The following is an 18,598-nucleotide window of genomic DNA, read 5'->3' on the forward strand; positions in this document are numbered from 1 at the left end:
CCTCCCCCATCATCTCCATGGGCCATCCAACTTCAATGAGGCCTGACTGAACACACACATAACTGAAGCAGAGGACGAAAATGGAGTTCAATGGTCTTGTCCTGGACCAAGAGCACAGCTACCACCCACCTCACTTGGCTCAGCTGCCGCTGCCTTTCTCTTCACAGCCCGTGGCCCTCGACAAGCCCAGCTTTCAGAGGGACAGCAGCATCCAGAAAGCACTGCTGTGGGAGAGGCCCCAGGTTGCCCAAGCCCAGTTCTGAGTAGGGGAAGCACCCTTAGGGCAGGTCTAGCAGGGAGTGCTCAGCGTAGAGCTTCTGGGAGATGTCATACACATTCTCAATGAAGGGTAGGGCCTCTCCCAGCATCTCCACTGCTTGCTCAGGGGAGCCCACATTCATGGCCTCGAGGAAGACCTTGCGTGTGGGCAGGGCGCAGAAGGCCACAGTGACAGCTTGACGTATGAGCCATGAGTGATAGGCAGCCAATGTGGTGTTATAGGCATCACTGCAGAGCGTGGAGGTACGAGCATCCTCAGGACTGGTGCGCAGGCCTTCGAGGAACAGCTGCAGCCAGCGCAGAGCACGGTGCAGGCGCAGCACAGTCCGGCAGCCCGAGTTAGGGTATCGGGGCCGCGAGTGGCGATCTAGGTCTATCAGCTTGTTGCCCACCTCGTAGGCGACCATGGACTGTAAGCTGGTGTAGTGCTCATACTGTGGGCTGTTCCTCAGACCTTCCATTATCTGCAGCTTTGAGACCACGTCCTTGGAGATGAATGAGAAGACGGCACCCAGGCTGTTCAGAAACCTGTGCAAGGAAGTATAAGTGTGAGGCCCTACCTAGAGGGCCAACCAGCCTGTAGTGCAGGAGACCTTACCTTGGATGTGTCTGGAGGCCGGGGCAGGAAGGCTATGGAAACTGTCTGCTAACTGTGCCCACGTCCCTGTGCCCTGTGGGATGCAGGGGTTCCACGTGGAAACGCACCTGACTAGCCCCTTCCAGCTGGTGATGTAATGGTCCAGCAGCACTTGTCCATCTTCAGTAAGACACTGCTTGAAGCTGATCAGGACGACTTTGAGGTTGAAATCTGACTCTGGGTCACCCATCTTCTATTGAGCTGAAATAGTTTTACACAGAATGTGTAGTCATCATGCTGGCCTATCTCAGCGTGGCTCATTTTCTCAAGAAGGGGTTGGGAAGACTTGAAAGAAGTGAGGTGCTGAAACGGCTTGCTGAGAATCACCCCTTTACCTGAGTGCCTTCCTCAGGAGCTGAAAGCTCTCCTGTAAGCCAATCTGACCTTGTTGTGCCCTTGATGGATCCTGTACCCACAGATCTTGACATAGCTGTTCCTTGCCCTTCAGCTAGTAATTTGGTCAGTTCCTGACCTGAGACTCCGTGGCCACACTGTTTGCAGCTCCTACTGCTTCTTGCTTTTCTGTTTCTTCTCTTCCTAGAGCACCTGTTCCACACATTAGAGGAATGTTTCCAAAAGGTAGGCATAGTCCTCCTAGCCACACCTGGACTTCACCATATCAGGGCAGCATTCTGGTGGGAAGTTGTACCAAAACAAAAACTGGGACTCCAAAAAAGCGATTCTTCCCCGTGGAGAGTGGGAAGGGTGGCTGAACAGGGCTTTCCTTCCCTTGATCAAGGTTTTAGTCCCCAAATTAAAGCGGAGGCTGTGGGCTGGCATCTGCTAGACAGGCAGATGGACGCTCCTGCTCTTGAAATGGTATGCAATCCCTAAACAACAGGGTAGCTCGGGCAAAGGTCTTACCACACCTGAAGGATTGCTCTCAGTCCTCCCACCAGCTTCAGAGAACATTCTGAAAGGGATCCAGGACAGAGGCCTTAAGGTAAGGCGGGGCTCTGGATTCTGCAGGCATTTTTATAGTCACCCCACAAACATTATAGTTCCCACATTTATCTTCAGGTGTGGGGACTGAGCTTAAGAGCTTCTTGTATGCTGGGCAGGGAATAACCTAAGCAAGCAAGCCTTTAACTTACTTTTTTTAATCTTTTATTTTATTTTAGCCTGGCTGTCCTGGACCTCACTGTGTAGATCAGGCTGGCCTTGAATCCAGATCTGCCTGCTTCTGCCTCCCAAGTGCTGGGATTAAAAGCATGTGTTACCACACCTGACTAGGCCTTTAACTTTCAATCTTCCTGCTTCCTGAGTAGCTAGAACTACAAGCCTGTGCCCCATGCTCCTTTTGTGCTCATACTTTGAATGGATAACTCCAAGCATCCAGCCTCCACCTTCCCTCGTACCCTAAGAACCTTGTCTTGGTGTCTAGGACCAGCCCTGTGAGACATGGTCGCATCTCACCTACGTCCTGCATGAATACTCACCACCAGTTCTGGCTGTTCCTATGTCCCTTAGTGCTGGATCCCTGCCCTAACCGCTGTACCATCAGCCCCCCACTCCCCGCAAACAAAACAAAGCAAAAAACCCCCATCCTTATCAGGGGTATCTGTGTGCAAGTTTTTTTTTTCCTTCACACAGTCCTATGACTCAGTCCTTCAGTTCTGGGAATGTGGTCTGCATGTCTCCCGGTCCATGAGCGAGGCTGTCAGAGCGGTGATATGGCCCCATGGGTTGGACTGGATGCCCGGCACAAGTTCCAGACCCTGAGCCCGGAAATGGACTCACCTTGTGTTCAGGTGTCAGGGACAGCCTTAGAAAGATGGCGACAGCCAGAGTCTTGCCACACACCCCTCTCTTAGCGTCTGCACTGCCCACTGAGCAGACAGTCTTTGAGGCGCCCTACAGTTCATCTCTTGGTCATCTAACAATCCTACAGCCAGGCCTTCTTGCCCAGAGCCTATATCAGAAGCCAGGTAGCCCCTTAGAGCTGTCCGTGGTACATTGGAAAGAACAGGAAGGGAGGGAGACTCATCAGTTTCCGGAAGGTGAAGCAGGGCACATCTAAGCTAGATAGGGTGGATAGCCCGGCAGGAGGCCCCATAAACAAGCACACAGCAAACACACCCAGGAGTAGTAGGGAGCTAGGGCCGTTCAGAGAGGCCCGCAAATCTCACCTGGGTCGGGTTCCTGTGGCGGGGGACCGAGGCCGGTGATGGAGAGGGTTGACGAAAGCTACAATGAGGCTGCTGTGGGAGCCAAGTCTTTGAGAGTCCCTTCCGGCTGTCTATGGAGATGCACTCCGCGGCCTGGATCGTGTCAGGTAGGCGTCCCCATGCTTGTCCCACGCCCGCAGCCTGTTAGGAGGCAGCTCGAAGACTGCGGTTGGGCACAAGTGCTGAGTTGCAGCCCCAGGGGCTCAGCCCCTACCCCGCCCTTCGCTGCCGCGCCATCCCAATTGGTTGCTGGTCGTCCAATTAGAACCCGACGGACCGGCCCGCGTTTCCGGCGCGAGGACAGGAAGCCGGCGTCTTGTCGGTTGCGCCTGCGCAGTGTGTGTGTGTGGGAGTCGCGGCTGCCTGTTGTGGACGCCGAGCCGCGCTCGCGGAGCTCTAAGGCCTCCCTGCGGGCGGTGCACGCGGACTGTGGGAACGATGCCTGAAATAAGAGTCACGCCCTTGGGTGAGTCCAGGTCTGATCGTTTTCTGCGGCGTCCGGCGAGTCGGGCCGGTCCCCACATAGCAGTCTAGCAATACAGCCAGCCATCAGCCCTCCATCAGCTGTGCGCCCAATGTCTGCCTGTCTCGGGGTTGGAGAGATGGGGTTGATTTCTGGTCCTAGGGTCCGATATTAGTTACGGAGGCCCAGCTTCTGACTTAGGCTTCTAGCGGCGAGACGTAAAGGAGACCCTGAAGCTCAAGGTGGCTGTGAGGTGAAATGGGTCTCGGGCAGGCATTGATTGCCTTTGTATTTAGCTTGTCAGTGGTGTTAAATTCAGCCCCAGAACTCGTCCGGAGATTTTTCTGTTCTGCGTGTGTATTGCTGCTTCAAGACTCCTGCGCTCGGGCTTCTTCTCACTTTTGAATTTCTTTTCACCTCCCCGACCTGCTTATGGTGCCCAGGTTGCTTGCTATCACCCTTCAGTTCAGTCTTTGTGTCTGGTTTATCCCGAATTTTAGAAAGTATGTTTGTTCATCGTAGAAAATAAAAACCTAGGCTCCTAAAAGTCTTAACAGCAATGTATGATGTGTAAGAGGAAACAACCATTTGAAACCTGGGATTCCAGAACCTCCCTGAATGTCCTTGGGCTTTTCTTCATGCATGTGTTGCCAGGGTGCTGGAAGCACCTGCTCATTCTATGATCCATATCCCTAGGTCATCTTGGTTAGAACTTCGTCTCCCCAATTCGCTGCATCATTAGGACCTCATCAGGACCAACCTCTCATCCTGACTACCCCATCCCATCTAAGTACTAACTAGATTACATGATCAGACAAGATCAAGCATATTCATAGACCCGGCTCCCTGACTCCTGCCCCCCACTGGGAAATTTTTATTTTGTTTCCTGCCACAGTTATGACATTTTTGGCATAGTTGTTTAATCTCCACCTAAAATACTCCATGCTTAATTGCCTCGTTCCCCTAGGATGTAAGTCTGCACTGTGCAGAGATGTACGGACAAGGTAGTATCCGTTGTTTTCTTCTCAGTTTTGTCTCTTCCGATGCCTGACATCTCTGCAGTATAGGCGTCTGTTCTTTCCTGGAATCATAAGTGGCTTTGGGAAGAACATTTGCCAATGCCCAAGAACCGGGCTTTATAATTCCAAAAAGCATATTCTGGCAGCATTCTTTGTGTGACTGTGGATTCCTGTGGTGTCAGGTTTTCCCTGTAAGGGGGCAGCCATTCCCCTGCTATAAATGTTTCAAGGGCCTCAGGGCCTAGGACAACTTCAGGGCTGGAGGTATTAAGGGGAGGGACCCTAAGATCTTTCCCTCAGCAGGGCGGTGGTGGCGCATGCCTTTAATCACAGCACTCGGGAGGCAGAGACAGGCAGATCTCTCTGAGTTTGACACCAACCTGGTCTATAAGAGCTAGTTCCAGGACAGGCTCCAAAGCTACAGAGAAACCCTGTCTTGGTGGGGGGGGGGAGATCTTTCCCTCAGGGGTTACACATCTTGAGGAGGTAGAAATGGGCCTGCAGGAGAACCTGAGACCAACTCCTCCCCAGCCTCATTGTGGCTGGCTACAAAAGGAAAACAGACTGGACCATGGCTGATGTTTGTGGTACTGATAGCGCTTGGTGCCTGAAGTCGGCAGATGGAGACTCTAGGATCCAAGATGGGAACAAGACTATCAGTTGTTCTCAGACCCCTATTGAGACTTGGATCTTATCTTTCCTTATGAACCCAGATTCGAAGGAGATAACAACTAAGTGGGGGAGATAGCTGTGTCCAGTGTGGTCAGGATCGTGGGCTGAATGGTTGGGAAGGTTACTTAGTCATCAAGACCATGGGAGGAACTCCCATTGAGGCTGAGCTAGGGGATCAGTGGTGTGGGGCCTATGCTACCCACTGACTAAAGTGGGCTGTCTGTGCCGGGGCCAGTTATTGGTCAGAGTCATGATTCTTTATGACTGGACTGAGGCCCTATGGGTATGGCCCCATGCAACACTAAAACTCAGGATCCAGGCCTCAGCCTCTTCAGGAAGAAATGCAAGAGAAGAAAGTCTCATTGATTTGCAGCCTGGACTAAGGTCTGGGGAAACAGCGGTGATATTCCACAGAGTAGTGGCTGCTTCTGTTCAGTGTTGGGGACCACAGCCAGTGCTTACTGTTCTGCTAGTGGTTTGTTAGAGCTTTGAGCTGTGCAGAAAAGTGTGGTGAAGGGAGTATCTCCCCACTGTACGGTCCCCGTACCTGCGTGGGAAAGGGCCTGTTTCCATGTGTGTTAGGGCCTGCAGAGTTCAGTTGGGGTCAGTCCTTTCAATAGTGTGGGAAGGAAACTTGGGGAAAAAGAGGGAGGGACATTGGCCTTGTCTCTTACCTGCCCTTCTTGAGCAGGGGCTGGCCAGGATGTGGGCCGCAGCTGCATCTTGGTCTCCATTTCCGGCAAGAATGTCATGTTGGACTGTGGGATGCACATGGGCTACAATGATGATGTGAGTACTTTGGGGGGTTCAGAGGGCAGCAAGGGCCACAACCTACTTTCTAGTCATGTTCTAGCTAGCCGTGTGACTCCTGGGACCTTAGAGTGGGGACAAATGGAGCAGGTGGGCAGTGGGGGCATTGCTGGACAGATATACCTATGCTGGGTGGGGACAGGTGACCCTGTCACATGATGCTTGAAAAGTAGGGCCAGCTGAGATCTTTTGGGCTTAACTACTTGCTGTTTGTTTGTGAGGTCAGCTAGTAGCTTGACCTTTCCACAAGGTTACAAATAGCCAGTAGTAAACCCACTGATGTAAGGGTTTGCTGGGGTCACTCCCTGGGGTGCATCACTCCTGCTTTGTGGAGACCCTGGGTAGCCTGCTGTGTTCCAACTCTTCTCTTGTCTCATCAGAGGCGATTCCCAGACTTTTCCTACATCACCCAGAGTGGCCGGCTGACTGACTTTCTAGACTGCGTAATCATCAGGTAGGTTCTTCAGGATTGTGATGTCCTTCCTTATACCCTATTGTAGAGCTAATAGCCAAGCTGCACTGTGGCTCACTCTGCAAAGTGGCCGTTATTGCCTCAGAGCCAGGAAGGTGATTGTGCATGCAGTCTGTGCCCTTGAGTCTCATGAATTAAAGCCTAGGAAGTACAGACCTAGCCGGGGTAGCCAGTGCCAAGATGCGCCCTTCACCTTCCAAGTGTGGGGCCTAGAAGACCCCATGAGACTTTTTCCCAGCAGCACCCGGCAGCCGTGATCACACCCTCTCACTAGTTCCTCCCGTTTGACTAGCTAAGTACATCTGCTATATTTCTGCTCTGCTCCCCTTCCAGCCTCTAACTCTGGTTTCCCAAGCTTTGTTTTCTCTTGTTTCTTTTGCTGTCACAAGAGTGCTAATTCCTGTTGCTTACTGTCTGTTACTGATGTCCTAGCCCCTGATTGCTACTACCTCTTTCTGGTAGAGCTAAGCAAGGGTAGACATCTTTCTATCCTCCTGGGCTCCCATATTCATGTCTGTCTAGATGACTGCCAGGTGCTCCCGGGCCCATCCCTTCCGCAGTCCCTGTTGTCACTCATAGTCGAGTGGGCCCTCTGACTGTAGTGCTTCCCTCTCAACACCCACCCTGCAGCCATTAGCCAGGGTGTCCTTTGGCCTACAGCAGCCTGACTTGGTAAGCTGTGTCCTGGTAACTCAGGCTCTAGTGTTTGGTCCCTTCTAGACATGGATCACTCACTACCTGCCTGCTTTGGGTTGACGGGCCCACTCTTTCTGGAAGGGTATTCCCAGGCTTTGCCCTGAGCTGACTCAGTTCTCTCTTGCCTCCACTAGGACAGATAGTCGCCCTTTTCCTTGTGTGGTGTTTGCTGGCCTGCCTTTTATTTACTTACCAACTTGTCGCTGTCTGATTCAGATGGTGTGTTTGTGTATGTATTTATAGGAGGCTAGAGACAATCTCACGTGTTATTTCCCCCTGTGGTTTTGTTTTTTGTTTTTGTTTTTTCTTCTTTTCCCAAGACAGGGTTTTTCTGTGTGTCAGCCCTAATTGTCCTGGAACTCTCTATGTAGACAAGGCTGGCTTCAAACTCAGAGATCTGCCTCCTGGGTTCTGGGATTAAAGGTGTGCACCACCATGCCTGGCTAGCCCTTGTGGGGTTTGTTTGTTTGTTTTTTTGAGATAATCTCTCTTACTAGACCTGAGTTCACTAATTAGGTCAGGAATGCTGCCAGCAAGCCCTAGGGATGTACCTGCCTTCACCTCCCCAGCACTGGTAGTGTAAGCACATGTGCTTTTTATATGGGTGCTAGGAATCAAACTCAGGTCCTTTGTTTATGAGGCAGACACTTTACCAACTGAGTGATCTCCCAACCCTTTGTTATTGTTTGTTTCAATTGCCAACACCTGATTGATTTATTTATTTAAGATTTGTTTTTAAGATGGTCTCACTAGCTCCAGCTGTCCCAGATCTCACTATGTAGGCCAGGCTGGCCTCAAACTGAGAGCTCTCCCAAGTGTTAGGATTAAAGGCCTGTACCACCACTGCCTGGCTGCTTTGTTTTTGTTTTTGAGACAGGGTTTCTCTGTATAGCATTGGCTGCCCTGGGACTTGCTGTGTAGACCAGGCTGGGCTCAAACTCACAGAGATCTGCCTGCCTCTGCCTCCTGAGTTCTGGGATTAAAGGTGTGCACCACCGCTACCTGACTGCTTTTTTTGTTATTGTTGTTTTAAGGCAGAGTCTCCTGTAGCAGAGGCTGGCTTGAACTCCTACTGCTGCCTACACTTCCCAATGCTCAGATTACATACATGTACACCATGCCTATTCCGATTCAGGTTTAATTACTAATTTTCATATTGCTTTGCTGGGTGTTTAGACTGCTCATTTGGGACACTGTAGATTTTGTGCTTTATTCATTTCTGACTCTTGTACTTACGATAGTGATCTATATGATAGTGATATATATCTTAGATCTTATGATAGTGATCTGTGTTAGGTCAATGAGTGGACCATGAGCACAGGGCTGAGAAGTGGGCTGGCTGGGAGAGCGGCTCCAGGCTGACTAGTGTCGCATTCCCCCAGCCATTTCCACCTGGACCACTGTGGGGCACTGCCTTACTTCAGTGAGATGGTGGGCTATGATGGGCCCATCTATATGACCCACCCCACCCAGGCCATCTGCCCCATCCTGTTGGAAGACTACCGCAAGATCGCAGTGGACAAGAAGGGCGAGGCAAATTTCTTCACTTCTCAGATGATCAAAGATTGTATGAAGAAGGTGGTAGCCGTTCACCTGCACCAGACGGTTCAGGTCAGGATCCCTGGCCCTTTCTCCATGTAGTCTGAAAGGCCGTAGGGCCTTGGTCCCAGGCCACCTCAACTCACTGTTCTGTCACCAAGACACAGCAATGGGCGAGTGTCTAGCCATATATGTGGTGTGTCTGTATGTCTGTGCACAGAGCTATGTGATCAAGGCTTTTTCCCACCTGGCTCTGCCCAAGCAATGTTCCATAAGCCAGCCTGTCCTCTCCCCTCCCAAGGGGGGATCTGAGGTGTATGCAGCTCGTTGGATATCTTGGCCTGTCATTTGATAAGGAGGCAGAGACAGGACAAGATGGACCTGTCTGGTTGAGTACCCAGTACCAGACGGTAATATATGTATGGGTCAAGTGACTGGTTGACTGGTTTAATTTAGCAAAATTCTCCAGAAATTGTGGATTTGTCTGTTTCTTATTAGAATTTTTGTTTGCTCTATATGTTACCATCCATCCTTTTTTTTGAGACAGGGTTTCTCTGTAGCTTTGGAGCCTGTCCTGGAACTCACTTTGTAGACCAGGCTGACCTCAAACTCACAGAGATCCCCCTGTCTCTGGAGTGCTCTGATTAAAGGTATGTGCCGCCATTGCCTGGCTGCCTGTTTTCTTAATACAACCCAGGAGTGGCACTACCCGTAGTGGGCTGACCCATCCCACTTCAGTCATTAGTCAAGTGCATGGTGGGGTTAGAGAGAAGGTTCAGTGTAAGAGAGCACTGGCTGATCTTCCACAGAACCTGGGTTTGATTCCCAGCACCCACATGGTTTTTTGAAACAGGGTTTTCAGATGACTAGCTCAGGTCAAGTTGACAAAAAAAATGCAACCAGGATATTAGGTGGGGAAGCAGATAGGTAGGTAGATAAACTTTTTAATAGAGTTTTTATTATGGGGGGCTGTTGATGGAGCTGCGGGCTGCGTTCCTGCTACCCGCCTGGCTAGCTGCATGCTGCTGAGGGCCAGGCAGCTTCACCTTTGGAGGGCTGGCCAGCTGGAATTTTAGAAACTGGGTTCTGTTCTTTCATCCATCTGGGATTTCTGTGTTTTTTTGTTTTTGTTTGTCTGTTTGTTCTTTGATACAGGGTGTCTCTATGTAGTCCTGTCTGTCTTGGAACTCTCTATGTAGACCGGTAATGTGTGAACACACAGAGGTAAATAAAACTGATTTATTAACTCACAAAATACAGAGAAAGACTAAACCGCCGCTGATCCCATGCTGTCTCTCCACCGTTCCCGGTCTCCCCTCATGCCAAACAAGAGCCAGAGCAAGAGAGCAAGCAGCCTCTTCCAGCTTGTCAGCTTCCACATGCCCTGAGGGCCGGTACCCCAAAAACACTGGCTGGAAGTTAGAGACGTGCTATCTATCCCTGTCTCCCGAGTGCTGGGATTAAAGTGTGAGTCTCTAATTCCAGCAACTATTGACTCCCATTTACACTGTTGGTGGGGAGTTTAAAGACTCTTCCAAGTTTGTCTTCTTTTAGAATGTGATCCTTCATTACCTCCTCTTTACCCCCCGAGGCTCTGAGCCTGCTCATCTTTCCTGGAGCAAATGTTTCAATCTGGAGGGAATGTTCAGAACATGCCCTCCAACATAGCCCCCTTTCTTCTGCTTCCTGTGGTCTTGTCTTCCCTGAAGCTCTTCCATGATCATTTTTCATGAGATGCAGAGTTCCAGGATGATAGTTATCTTACCCGTATCATTTGGGATACTCTCTGCTCCTTTTGTTTAGGCTGCTTTCCCTTGGCCTTGGCAGGTTGTGCTGTGATGGACCTTGGTCAGTCTACTCTTCAGCCACCCTGCAGTTTATGCTGTGACATCTCATGGTTTTACTGCCTCTTCCACAAATACAAAAAAGACACTCCCCACCAGCTTTGAAATGCAGGACAAACTGAGTCCACTTTCTGGCATAGTACAGGAGCTTGATATCTGATTCTTGCTGCCTGTGTTCCTGGGCTCTGAGTAACTTAACTTTAGATCTTTTCACTGTAATCTTCCATTGCCCTCTTTGTGTTATGCTTCATACTGGATTAAAAAAAAAGGTTTTCTTGAAGCAGTCTCACTGCACAGCCCAGGCTGACTTCAAACTCTCCATCCTCCTGCTTCAGCCTTCCAAGAACTCAAGAACTGAGATAACAATAGTATGCAACCATGTGCAGTTCCTCAACATTTTAGTCATTTATTCTCTTGACTTTATTCACTGTTTTAAATCCTATTTCAGTTCTTTTCTTTCTTTGAGGTAGGACTTTGCTGTGTAGTTCAGACTGGCCTTGAACTCATACTATCCTGCCTAGCTTTCAGAGTGCTGGGATTACAGGCTTGTACCACAATACCCATCTCGACCTATTGAATTTTTTTGTTGGTTTTTTTTTTTTGTTGTTGTTGTTGGGTTTTTTTTGTTGTTGTTGTTTGTTTGTTTTTTAAGACAGGGTTCCTCTGTGTAGCACTGGCTGTCCTGGAACTCGCTTTGTAGACCAGGCTGGCCATGATCTACCTGCCTCTGCTTCCCAAGTGTTGGTATTAAAGGTGTGCATACCTACTGAATTAATTTGGGTTACTGTAGTTCCTAGTTTTAGAATTTCTTTTTTGTAGTGTTTGTGGCTTTATCTATACTTAGTCTAGTTGAGGAGTGGCTTCTAGATCCTTACTTACCTGGTTTTGTTTTTACTGTGCTACCACCCCTAGGAGTAGTTGCTTTTGGTTAAGCCCCAGACTTCTTGTGAGAACCTGGAATGGACTGATAGGCTTAAGGTAATCATCTACTTCCTGCTTCCTCCCTGCCTTGCAGGCCTGAGACCATTTTTTCTTCTGCAGGTGGATGATGAACTGGAAATCAAAGCATACTATGCAGGCCATGTACTGGGGGCAGCCATGTTCCAGATTAAAGTGGGCTCAGAGTCTGTGGTCTACACGGTCAGTATAAGTACTTGGCTTGAGTGAAGCTGCTGGGGTAGAAAGACACCTTCCTCATTGTCATTTTCTTTGCCAGGGTGATTATAACATGACCCCAGACCGGCATTTGGGGTGAGTAGGCCTGTCTTTCACCCCGTGGGAACTTCCTGGAATCTAAGAGGCATCATAGTGGGCATTTAAATGCTCAGCACCTCCGTGGTCCTCCCATGCATTATGGAAGTACCTGTGGAAATCTGGGCTAGAGACTCTTTTCTCCTGTTGTCTCCCTAAGAGTATGCTGTCACGATGTTTGACGGGCCGTGTAGAGGGCTCATGTCACGGTGATCTAGAGATGTGCTGTGTTGGGGCTACAGTCCACTTTGCTTCCAGTTCTGCAGCCATGAGCAACCCACTATGCCTATTTCTATCTCTGTTGTAGGGCTGCATGGATTGACAAGTGTCGCCCCAACTTGCTAATCACAGAATCCACGTATGCCACAACTATCCGGGATTCCAAACGCTGCAGAGAGCGAGATTTCCTGAAGAAAGTTCATGAGACTGTGGAGCGTGGTGGAAAGGTACTGACTGTAGCCAACTCTGGGTGTGTGCCTGCTCTGGCCACACAGTATGGTCTCCAGCAGGCTTTACTGCTCTCCGTGTGGTCAGGGTCTCTGGGTGTGGGGGTTACTGTTTATTTGGTGCTGAGATGACAGATTCCAGAGTCTTCTATTCCCTCATGTTTGTATCCCATGAACGGCTGTTCAGGAGCCTCTCATAGTTCCTGCTGTCTCTACGTGTGGCATGTGTGTGTGTGTGTAAAACCCTGTAGTTCTTAAATGTCTGGCTATCCCTTTGCAGTAATGCTATCTGAACGCTGTCATTCAGCCTGCCAGCAAGGGTGTATATAGTGAGCATCTTGCTACTTGCTGTGTTCAGGGAAGGGTAGTGTGGCCAGTGGCTCCCACCTGAATCAGCCTCACCTGCCCTCAGGTGCTGATCCCTGTGTTTGCACTGGGCCGGGCACAAGAGCTGTGCATCCTGCTGGAGACCTTCTGGTAGGTACAAACAGGAATATTCCAGGGTGGGCAGGAAGGCATGGAACAGGCTCTGCATAGACGATTCCTCTTACTGCCAGGCACAGTGGAACTGTGGAGAAGTCAAGGCAGCAGTGACTACCACTGGGTACTGTATGTCCAGGATACAGTACTGTTTGCCCTGCTGTCCTGGGTGGAACTGTGCATGTACTGGGACATCACATTTGAACCATTAGCTGTGGGCTGTATTTGTCACTGGATAGACTACTGATCTCCTTACATGAGCTCTGGGGACCCCTTCCACTCCCATGTTTGTTTTATAGGATATAAGCTGAGAGGTCTGGCCTGGTGGTCATCAGGGTAGAGACAGCACAGGGTTCAGTTCAAGGGACATTGAACTCAGCCCTGGCCATAGCAGTCGAAGGCACAGGGCTACAAGTTGCAGGCTAACTCTGTCCTCCCTGCACTGACTGGGCTGGTGGACACACAGGGAACGCATGAACCTGAAGGTGCCCATCTACTTCTCTACGGGCCTGACAGAGAAGGCCAACCACTACTATAAGCTCTTCATCACCTGGACCAACCAGAAGATACGTAAGACTTTTGTCCAGAGGAACATGTTTGAATTTAAGCACATCAAAGCCTTTGACCGGACATTTGCTGACAACCCAGGTCCCATGGTAAGGCCCTACCAATGCAGCTTTTCCTCATCTGGCCTTCAAGGATCCCTGCCCGTGGGGTTTCAGGAAAGAGCCTCTTTCCTGAAATAACCTGGTGCTTATTGCAGCCCTGGGAGGAAAGGTCTACTCTTCTGACCCTTGTCAATCCTGCAGGTTGTGTTTGCCACACCTGGGATGCTGCATGCTGGCCAATCTCTGCAGATCTTCCGAAAGTGGGCAGGAAATGAGAAGAACATGGTGAGGGCTTGGGGCCAATTCCCAGAGTGGATGGGGCTTGTCTTAGGGAACTGGAGTACAGAAGGACTGGCCCTTGAACTTTGTTTTTTAATCCCATAATGACTTTGCTGCTGCTGTGTTCTACCAGCAGCAGCCCAGACTGAGTATTCAGGTCAGGGGTTGTCCCAAGAGGAAATGTTTATGTTGGGAGGCCACCTCTGCTTTCAGGTCATCATGCCTGGCTACTGTGTGCAAGGCACTGTGGGCCACAAGATCCTTAGTGGGCAACGAAAACTGGAGATGGAAGGGCGTCAGGTGGTGAGTACCTCCCTGTCCTGGGCTCAGCAAGGCTCCCAGGCTTTTACTGCTGCTGCTAACTGCCTGCATCTTGTGACACCACAGCTGGAAGTAAAGATGCAAGTGGAATACATGTCATTCAGTGCCCACGCTGATGCCAAGGGTATCATGCAACTGGTGGGACAAGCAGAGCCGGAGAGTGTGCTGCTGGTGCATGGCGAGGCCAAGAAGATGGAGTTCTTGAGGCAGAAGATTGAGCAGGAATTTCGTAGGCAGCTGGTGGGCAGGGATGGCCTGTGGGATGGTACAGGCAAGGCTGCCAGCCTAGACTGAGACTCTGTATCACTCTCCTCAGGAGTCAGCTGCTACATGCCAGCCAATGGCGAGACAGTGACGCTGCCCACAAGCCCCAGCATTCCTGTAGGCATCTCCCTGGGGCTGCTGAAGCGGGAGATGGTGCAGGGTATGAAGGGGAGACTGGGACACGGGCCGAGGGAGGCAGGTGATTGGTGCTTGTGTTGACTGCAGTATTCCTTTCCTCACAGGACTGCTCCCTGAGGCCAAAAAGCCTCGGCTCTTGCATGGCACACTAATTATGAAAGACAGTGTAAGTGTGTAAAGAGTGATGGGGGGGTAGCATTCATTACTTCCTCTGACCAGCTTGCCCTTGCCCCACAGAGTTTCCGGCTGGTATCCTCAGAGCAAGCCCTCAAAGAGTTGGGCCTGGCTGAGCACCAACTGCGCTTTACCTGTCGTGTGCACCTCCAGGACACACGCAAAGAACAAGAAACAGCCCTACGTGTGTACAGTCACCTCAAGAGGTGCGCCCTGGCCTTGCCCCCACCCCTACAGGCAGGGTGAGGCAGGGATCTTACTATGCCTCTCTACAGCACCCTCAAGGACCACTGTGTACAGCACCTCCCTGATGGCTCTGTGACTGTGGAGTCCATTCTTATCCAGGCTGCTGCTCACTCGGAGGACCCTGGTACTAAGGTGCTATTGGTCTCCTGGACCTACCAGGTAAGGATGGGTGTCAGTGGTTTGCCTGGGGCCTCACTTCCTTGGCATTAGGCTGTCCGTGGGTAACTGTGCTTCCTTTCTTCTAGGATGAAGAGCTGGGAAGCTTCCTCACAGCACTGCTCAAGAATGGCCTTCCCCAGGCGCCCAGCTGACCTGCAACCTCAGTAACCCACCACTCTGTCTCCTGTTTGCCCAGCAGAAGGAACAGGACTTTGGCTTTAGGAAGTGGGTGCCCTGAGACAGATTCTGTCCTAGGGCCAAGATCAGAGTCACAGGCTGGCTACAGTAATAAACAGGCCTTTTTTACTCTATGCCTTTTATTCCTACTCCCTTATCCCTAGAGGATGGGGCTCCCAGGAAAACAGAAGCTACTTGGGTGCTTGCAGCTGTTTCCTGCCTGGCACCCCATCATTAGTGACAAAGTGATGTCCATGGTGGAAAGACTGGGGAGGTGGGAGCTGCAGGAAGGTAGGCAGGACTACCAGAGCCCCACAGAGCTGTGGGTTAGTCTCTTCTGAGTGCAGTAAACACTGAGTAAGGCTGCTGTATGGCTCTTCACCTCCACTGAGGGTACAGTCAGCTGGTTTCCACATTGGACCTTACAGGACTCAGGATGTAGGACCTATAGATAGACCCTCGGTCAGAGCAGAACTCCTACAGTTGTAACCAGAGACCCCACCTGTGGACCACCCAACCCAGGCCACCACGCTTTTTGGTCACTGGTCCCCAAATGAAGTCCTTTCTCCCACTGTCACTGATTTCCCCACTAGGTGCTTGGATTCTCATCTAGTACGGTGGGGGGAGGGGGGTCTGACTGCCTCTAAAAGGCCCCTCCCCTCAGTGAGGACCCAGGTCTTTCCCATCCCATCCCCTCTTACCGAAATCATCATATAGCACTGACTTCAAGAACAAGCCACGGGCAGGGGCAACTCGAGTCTGATACTTGCCCAAGGGATCTTGACTCTCCAGAATGGCTTTCACCTGTGTAGGTGTCAGAGTCCCTTGCCCCACAGCCACCAGCACAGCTGTCATCCTCCGTACCTGCAGCAGAGAGCTGAGATGGTCACAGGTGTCTATCTGATGCACCTTGGGAGGGTCTAGTACAGCCTACCTGTCGATACAGGAAAGACTGGCTTTCAAACTCCAGCGTCCAGAACTGCAGCTTCCTAGGAACACAGAGGGCTTTGATGTCCAAGCTACAGGCCAGCCCCAGCCATCCTAGCCCAACATGTGGCCTCAGGCAAGATAAAGATTGAAGTTCTGGTTTAAAGGCTCATCCATCCAGCGTGGGTTCTTGCCTAGTTGACCACCAGTTCCAGAGATCGAGTGGGTATTGCACGACTTTTCCTGGAGTCTATATAAGCAGACAACTATGTAACAGTCATCAGCCTGTGCACAGGAGACAGTAATTGCTTTGAGATTTCCTTCATGTGGAAAGGCCACAGTATGGGTGTGGAGGTAGGACAGGAACCCTCCCCTGGGGGCTGGCTTTAGCTGCAGCGTTCTCAAGGTCAGCAGTTGGTTCCCGGTGGGAAGTCCACTAGGCAGTGCTTGAGGCAGAGAACTTATGCAGTCTGTCAAATTAGACTGGAACTACTACTCCAATGAAACCTTTTCAATGACTGCCAAATCCATCTGCTATAGAGAGCTGTGGGCATGGCAGGGTCCTCAGACCCAGCCAGACAGGAAAGCTACTGGTTCATCTCTTAAGTGGCCAGCACCTTCCACCCTCTAGGCCTTATGGATGACCAGTATACCAGTTTAGCATCAGCCTGCTGTTTTTACTGTTTTGTTTTTTTCAAGACAGGGTTTCTCTTTGTAGCTCTGGCTGTCTAGGAACTAGATCTGTAAATGGAGCTGGCCTCTAATTCACAGAGATCAGCCTGCCTCTGCCTCCCAAGTGCTGGGATCAAAGGAGTGCACCACCACCACCCAGGGCATCATCCCACTTTTATGGGATTATTATGAGGTCTAATTTAACCCTGGTGGCCTCTAGACCAGCAGCAGACAATAGTGCAAAGCACACTTCTCACCTGCTCTCCTGGGGGAGGGCAAATAGGCTGGCTGGACCAGAAGACACAGAGACTCTTCGTAGTGTGCGCACGGGATTTGTGGTTGGGCTGCCGGCAGACTGGAAAGCACTGAAATCATGTGTCCCGACGAGGTGCTGGGCAGCCTCCTGCATGGCAGCCACATCCAGGCACCTGCAGAGGCAGATAAGCATCGAGGAGGGCCCAGCCAGATGCTGGTGAACCATTTCTTACCGTTCTTGGTTCACTCACTTTGTCTGGAGAGCCCAGCATACATTCTGCTCAAACACGGGCAGCTGATCAGGCCAGGAGCAGCCCGTGGCCAGACGGTATAGGTAGGTTCTGGAGGTGGCTGCACGGCGAGCATGGAAGTCATTGGGCACTCGGAAGGCCTTCAGTACGCTGTGGCAAACAGATCTGGCTCATCCCGGGAAATCTCCCACTCACCTCTAAGTTGCCCAGAATACAACGTCGCTCTGGACCTCAGACTTCCTCACAGTGGGGTGTGAGGTACATTAGTAAAGAATAAAGACCAGAACCATACTCAATCCCCGGCTCACCGAATGTCGCGGTGCTTCAGGTGGGTGTTGAGGGCCTGGGTCACGACCTCCGGGGAGTAAGGCGGCAGGCCTGAGCGGCGACAGATGTCCAGGTGCGCCGCGTTGCTCAGGGCATGCACTCCGGCATCAGTGCGGCTGGAGATAGTAAACCTGATGGGCTCAACGGAGTTCAGGCGCTTGGCGGCCTCCTGCAGGGACAGGGTGCGGGCATGCAGGAGTGGGTGCGGGCCGGGATTGGGGCTGTCGGCTGCTTCTCCCCCCATTGTCCCCAAGAAAAAACAGCTCACCTCCAGGAAGTTCTGCACCCCAACAGCGCGATGGTTACCCCTCACGGCCGCGACCCCACTGCGGAGAGATACAGCAGGGAGTTATCGGTAGCGTCTGCGGGAGCTGTCCCGCCTGGAGTCTCGGCCCCTACGGGCGTCTCGCGAACCTCCTGCGAGCCCGAGTGGAGACACTGAAGGTGATGACAGGGAAACGTACTTGAAGTCCGTGCCCAAATACTGGAAGAACACGAGGTAGCGCGCGCGCACAGGACCCACAGTCCCGCAGGAACCCATGGTGGAGTAGCTGGTGGGCGGGGCGGTTGCACGTGGCCCGCGGTCCGCCCTGCCCCGCCGCGAGGCGCCTGCGCACTCACTCGGCTCACCCCGCCCGGCCTCCGGGACCGAGCAACGGAGGCGGGGCCAAGCTTAGGGAGCGGGTGCGAAGTGCCGTCCTCCGGGCCCGAAGGGGCTCACTGTCCTCTGCCTCACTGGGCGCGGCGACGGGTTGTTTCAGCACGAGTGTCCTCCTTAATTTGTTCACCCCTTCACTCCCGATCTCCCCGCCACCGTCCCGTCCTCCCGGAATGTGTCTGTCTCCGCGTTCTGACCAAGCGCTCCCAAATGTTGTTTTGTAAATTTCCTGAGTTTAACCAAGACAGGGATGCCCGAAGTGAGACAACCGCGCCCTTCCCTTTCTCGCAGCCGGGCCGACCTCTCCGAATCCTAACCGCCGCGGCCGGCCCAGCTGCTTGACCCCGGTGGCTGAGGACAGAGGAC

At 51.6% G+C, this 18,598-nt stretch overlaps 3 protein-coding genes across 5 annotated transcripts; 1 reads left to right on the forward strand and 2 right to left on the reverse strand.

The window, feature by feature from the left end:
* Nucleotides 1-81: 81 nt before the first annotated feature.
* On the reverse strand, nucleotides 82-3,323 carry Cptp (ceramide-1-phosphate transfer protein). Of its 2 annotated transcripts, XM_075946677.1 has the most exons (4): nucleotides 3,046-3,320; nucleotides 2,657-2,858; nucleotides 985-1,117; nucleotides 82-807 (listed from the first exon to the last, which is right to left on the reverse strand). In XM_075946677.1, exons 3-4 carry the CDS (start codon nucleotides 1,104-1,106, stop codon nucleotides 279-281), a joined length of 651 nt encoding a protein of 216 aa, XP_075802792.1. In that variant the 5' UTR covers nucleotides 1,107-1,117; nucleotides 2,657-2,858; nucleotides 3,046-3,320; the 3' UTR covers nucleotides 82-278. The 2 variants fall into 2 exon arrangements, with proteins under 2 accessions (XP_075802792.1, XP_075802791.1); XM_075946676.1 differs by lacking the exon at nucleotides 2,657-2,858 and having other exon boundaries at nucleotides 3,046-3,323.
* Nucleotides 3,324-3,419: 96 nt separating this feature from the next.
* Ints11 (integrator complex subunit 11) lies at nucleotides 3,420-15,276 on the forward strand. Its single transcript, XM_075946994.1, has 17 exons — nucleotides 3,420-3,550; nucleotides 5,930-6,027; nucleotides 6,429-6,502; nucleotides 8,599-8,827; nucleotides 11,641-11,739; nucleotides 11,816-11,850; nucleotides 12,158-12,296; nucleotides 12,709-12,773; nucleotides 13,243-13,432; nucleotides 13,586-13,669; nucleotides 13,877-13,966; nucleotides 14,051-14,213; nucleotides 14,301-14,408; nucleotides 14,491-14,552; nucleotides 14,624-14,766; nucleotides 14,836-14,965; nucleotides 15,052-15,276. Exons 1-17 carry the CDS (start codon nucleotides 3,523-3,525, stop codon nucleotides 15,115-15,117), a joined length of 1,803 nt encoding a protein of 600 aa, XP_075803109.1. The 5' UTR covers nucleotides 3,420-3,522; the 3' UTR covers nucleotides 15,118-15,276.
* Nucleotides 15,258-18,558, reverse strand: Pusl1 (pseudouridine synthase like 1). 2 transcript variants are annotated; one of them, XM_075946998.1, is made up of 8 exons: nucleotides 18,039-18,261; nucleotides 17,843-17,900; nucleotides 17,556-17,743; nucleotides 17,248-17,397; nucleotides 16,999-17,169; nucleotides 16,077-16,131; nucleotides 15,844-16,006; nucleotides 15,258-15,587 (listed from the first exon to the last, which is right to left on the reverse strand). In XM_075946998.1, exons 1-8 carry the CDS (start codon nucleotides 18,113-18,115, stop codon nucleotides 15,574-15,576), a joined length of 876 nt encoding a protein of 291 aa, XP_075803113.1. In that variant the 5' UTR covers nucleotides 18,116-18,261; the 3' UTR covers nucleotides 15,258-15,573. The 2 variants fall into 2 exon arrangements, with proteins under 2 accessions (XP_075803113.1, XP_075803114.1); XM_075946999.1 differs by lacking the exons at nucleotides 15,258-15,587; nucleotides 15,844-16,006; nucleotides 16,077-16,131 and adding an exon at nucleotides 16,144-16,319 and having other exon boundaries at nucleotides 18,039-18,558.
* Between the last annotated feature and the right edge of the window lie 40 nt (nucleotides 18,559-18,598).

Source organism: Microtus pennsylvanicus, chromosome 13 (assembly GCF_037038515.1).
Source record: "Microtus pennsylvanicus isolate mMicPen1 chromosome 13, mMicPen1.hap1, whole genome shotgun sequence".
NCBI lineage: Eukaryota > Metazoa > Chordata > Mammalia > Rodentia > Cricetidae > Microtus > Microtus pennsylvanicus.

Coding starts and splice junctions, on each gene's coding strand:
- Cptp (XM_075946676.1), bottom strand. CDS start 1,106: ATGGGTGACCCAGAGTCAGATTTCAACCTCAAAGTCGTCCTGATCAGC. Junction 808..984: donor AGCTGGAAGGGGCTAGTCAG/GTGCGTTTCCAC, acceptor TTCCTTGCACAG/GTTTCTGAACAGCCTGGGTG.
- Ints11 (XM_075946994.1), top strand. CDS start 3,523: ATGCCTGAAATAAGAGTCACGCCCTTGG. Junction 6,503..8,598: donor CTAGACTGCGTAATCATCAG/GTAGGTTCTTCA, acceptor GCATTCCCCCAG/CCATTTCCACCTGGACCACT. Junction 14,553..14,623: donor CACTAATTATGAAAGACAGT/GTAAGTGTGTAA, acceptor CTTGCCCCACAG/AGTTTCCGGCTGGTATCCTC.
- Pusl1 (XM_075946998.1), bottom strand. CDS start 18,115: ATGGGTTCCTGCGGGACTGTGGGTCCTGTGCGCGCGCGCTACCTCGTG. Junction 17,170..17,247: donor TGCTGGGCTCTCCAGACAAA/GTGAGTGAACCA, acceptor CTGCCTCTGCAG/GTGCCTGGATGTGGCTGCCA. Junction 16,007..16,076: donor AGTCTTTCCTGTATCGACAG/GTAGGCTGTACT, acceptor TCTCTGCTGCAG/GTACGGAGGATGACAGCTGT.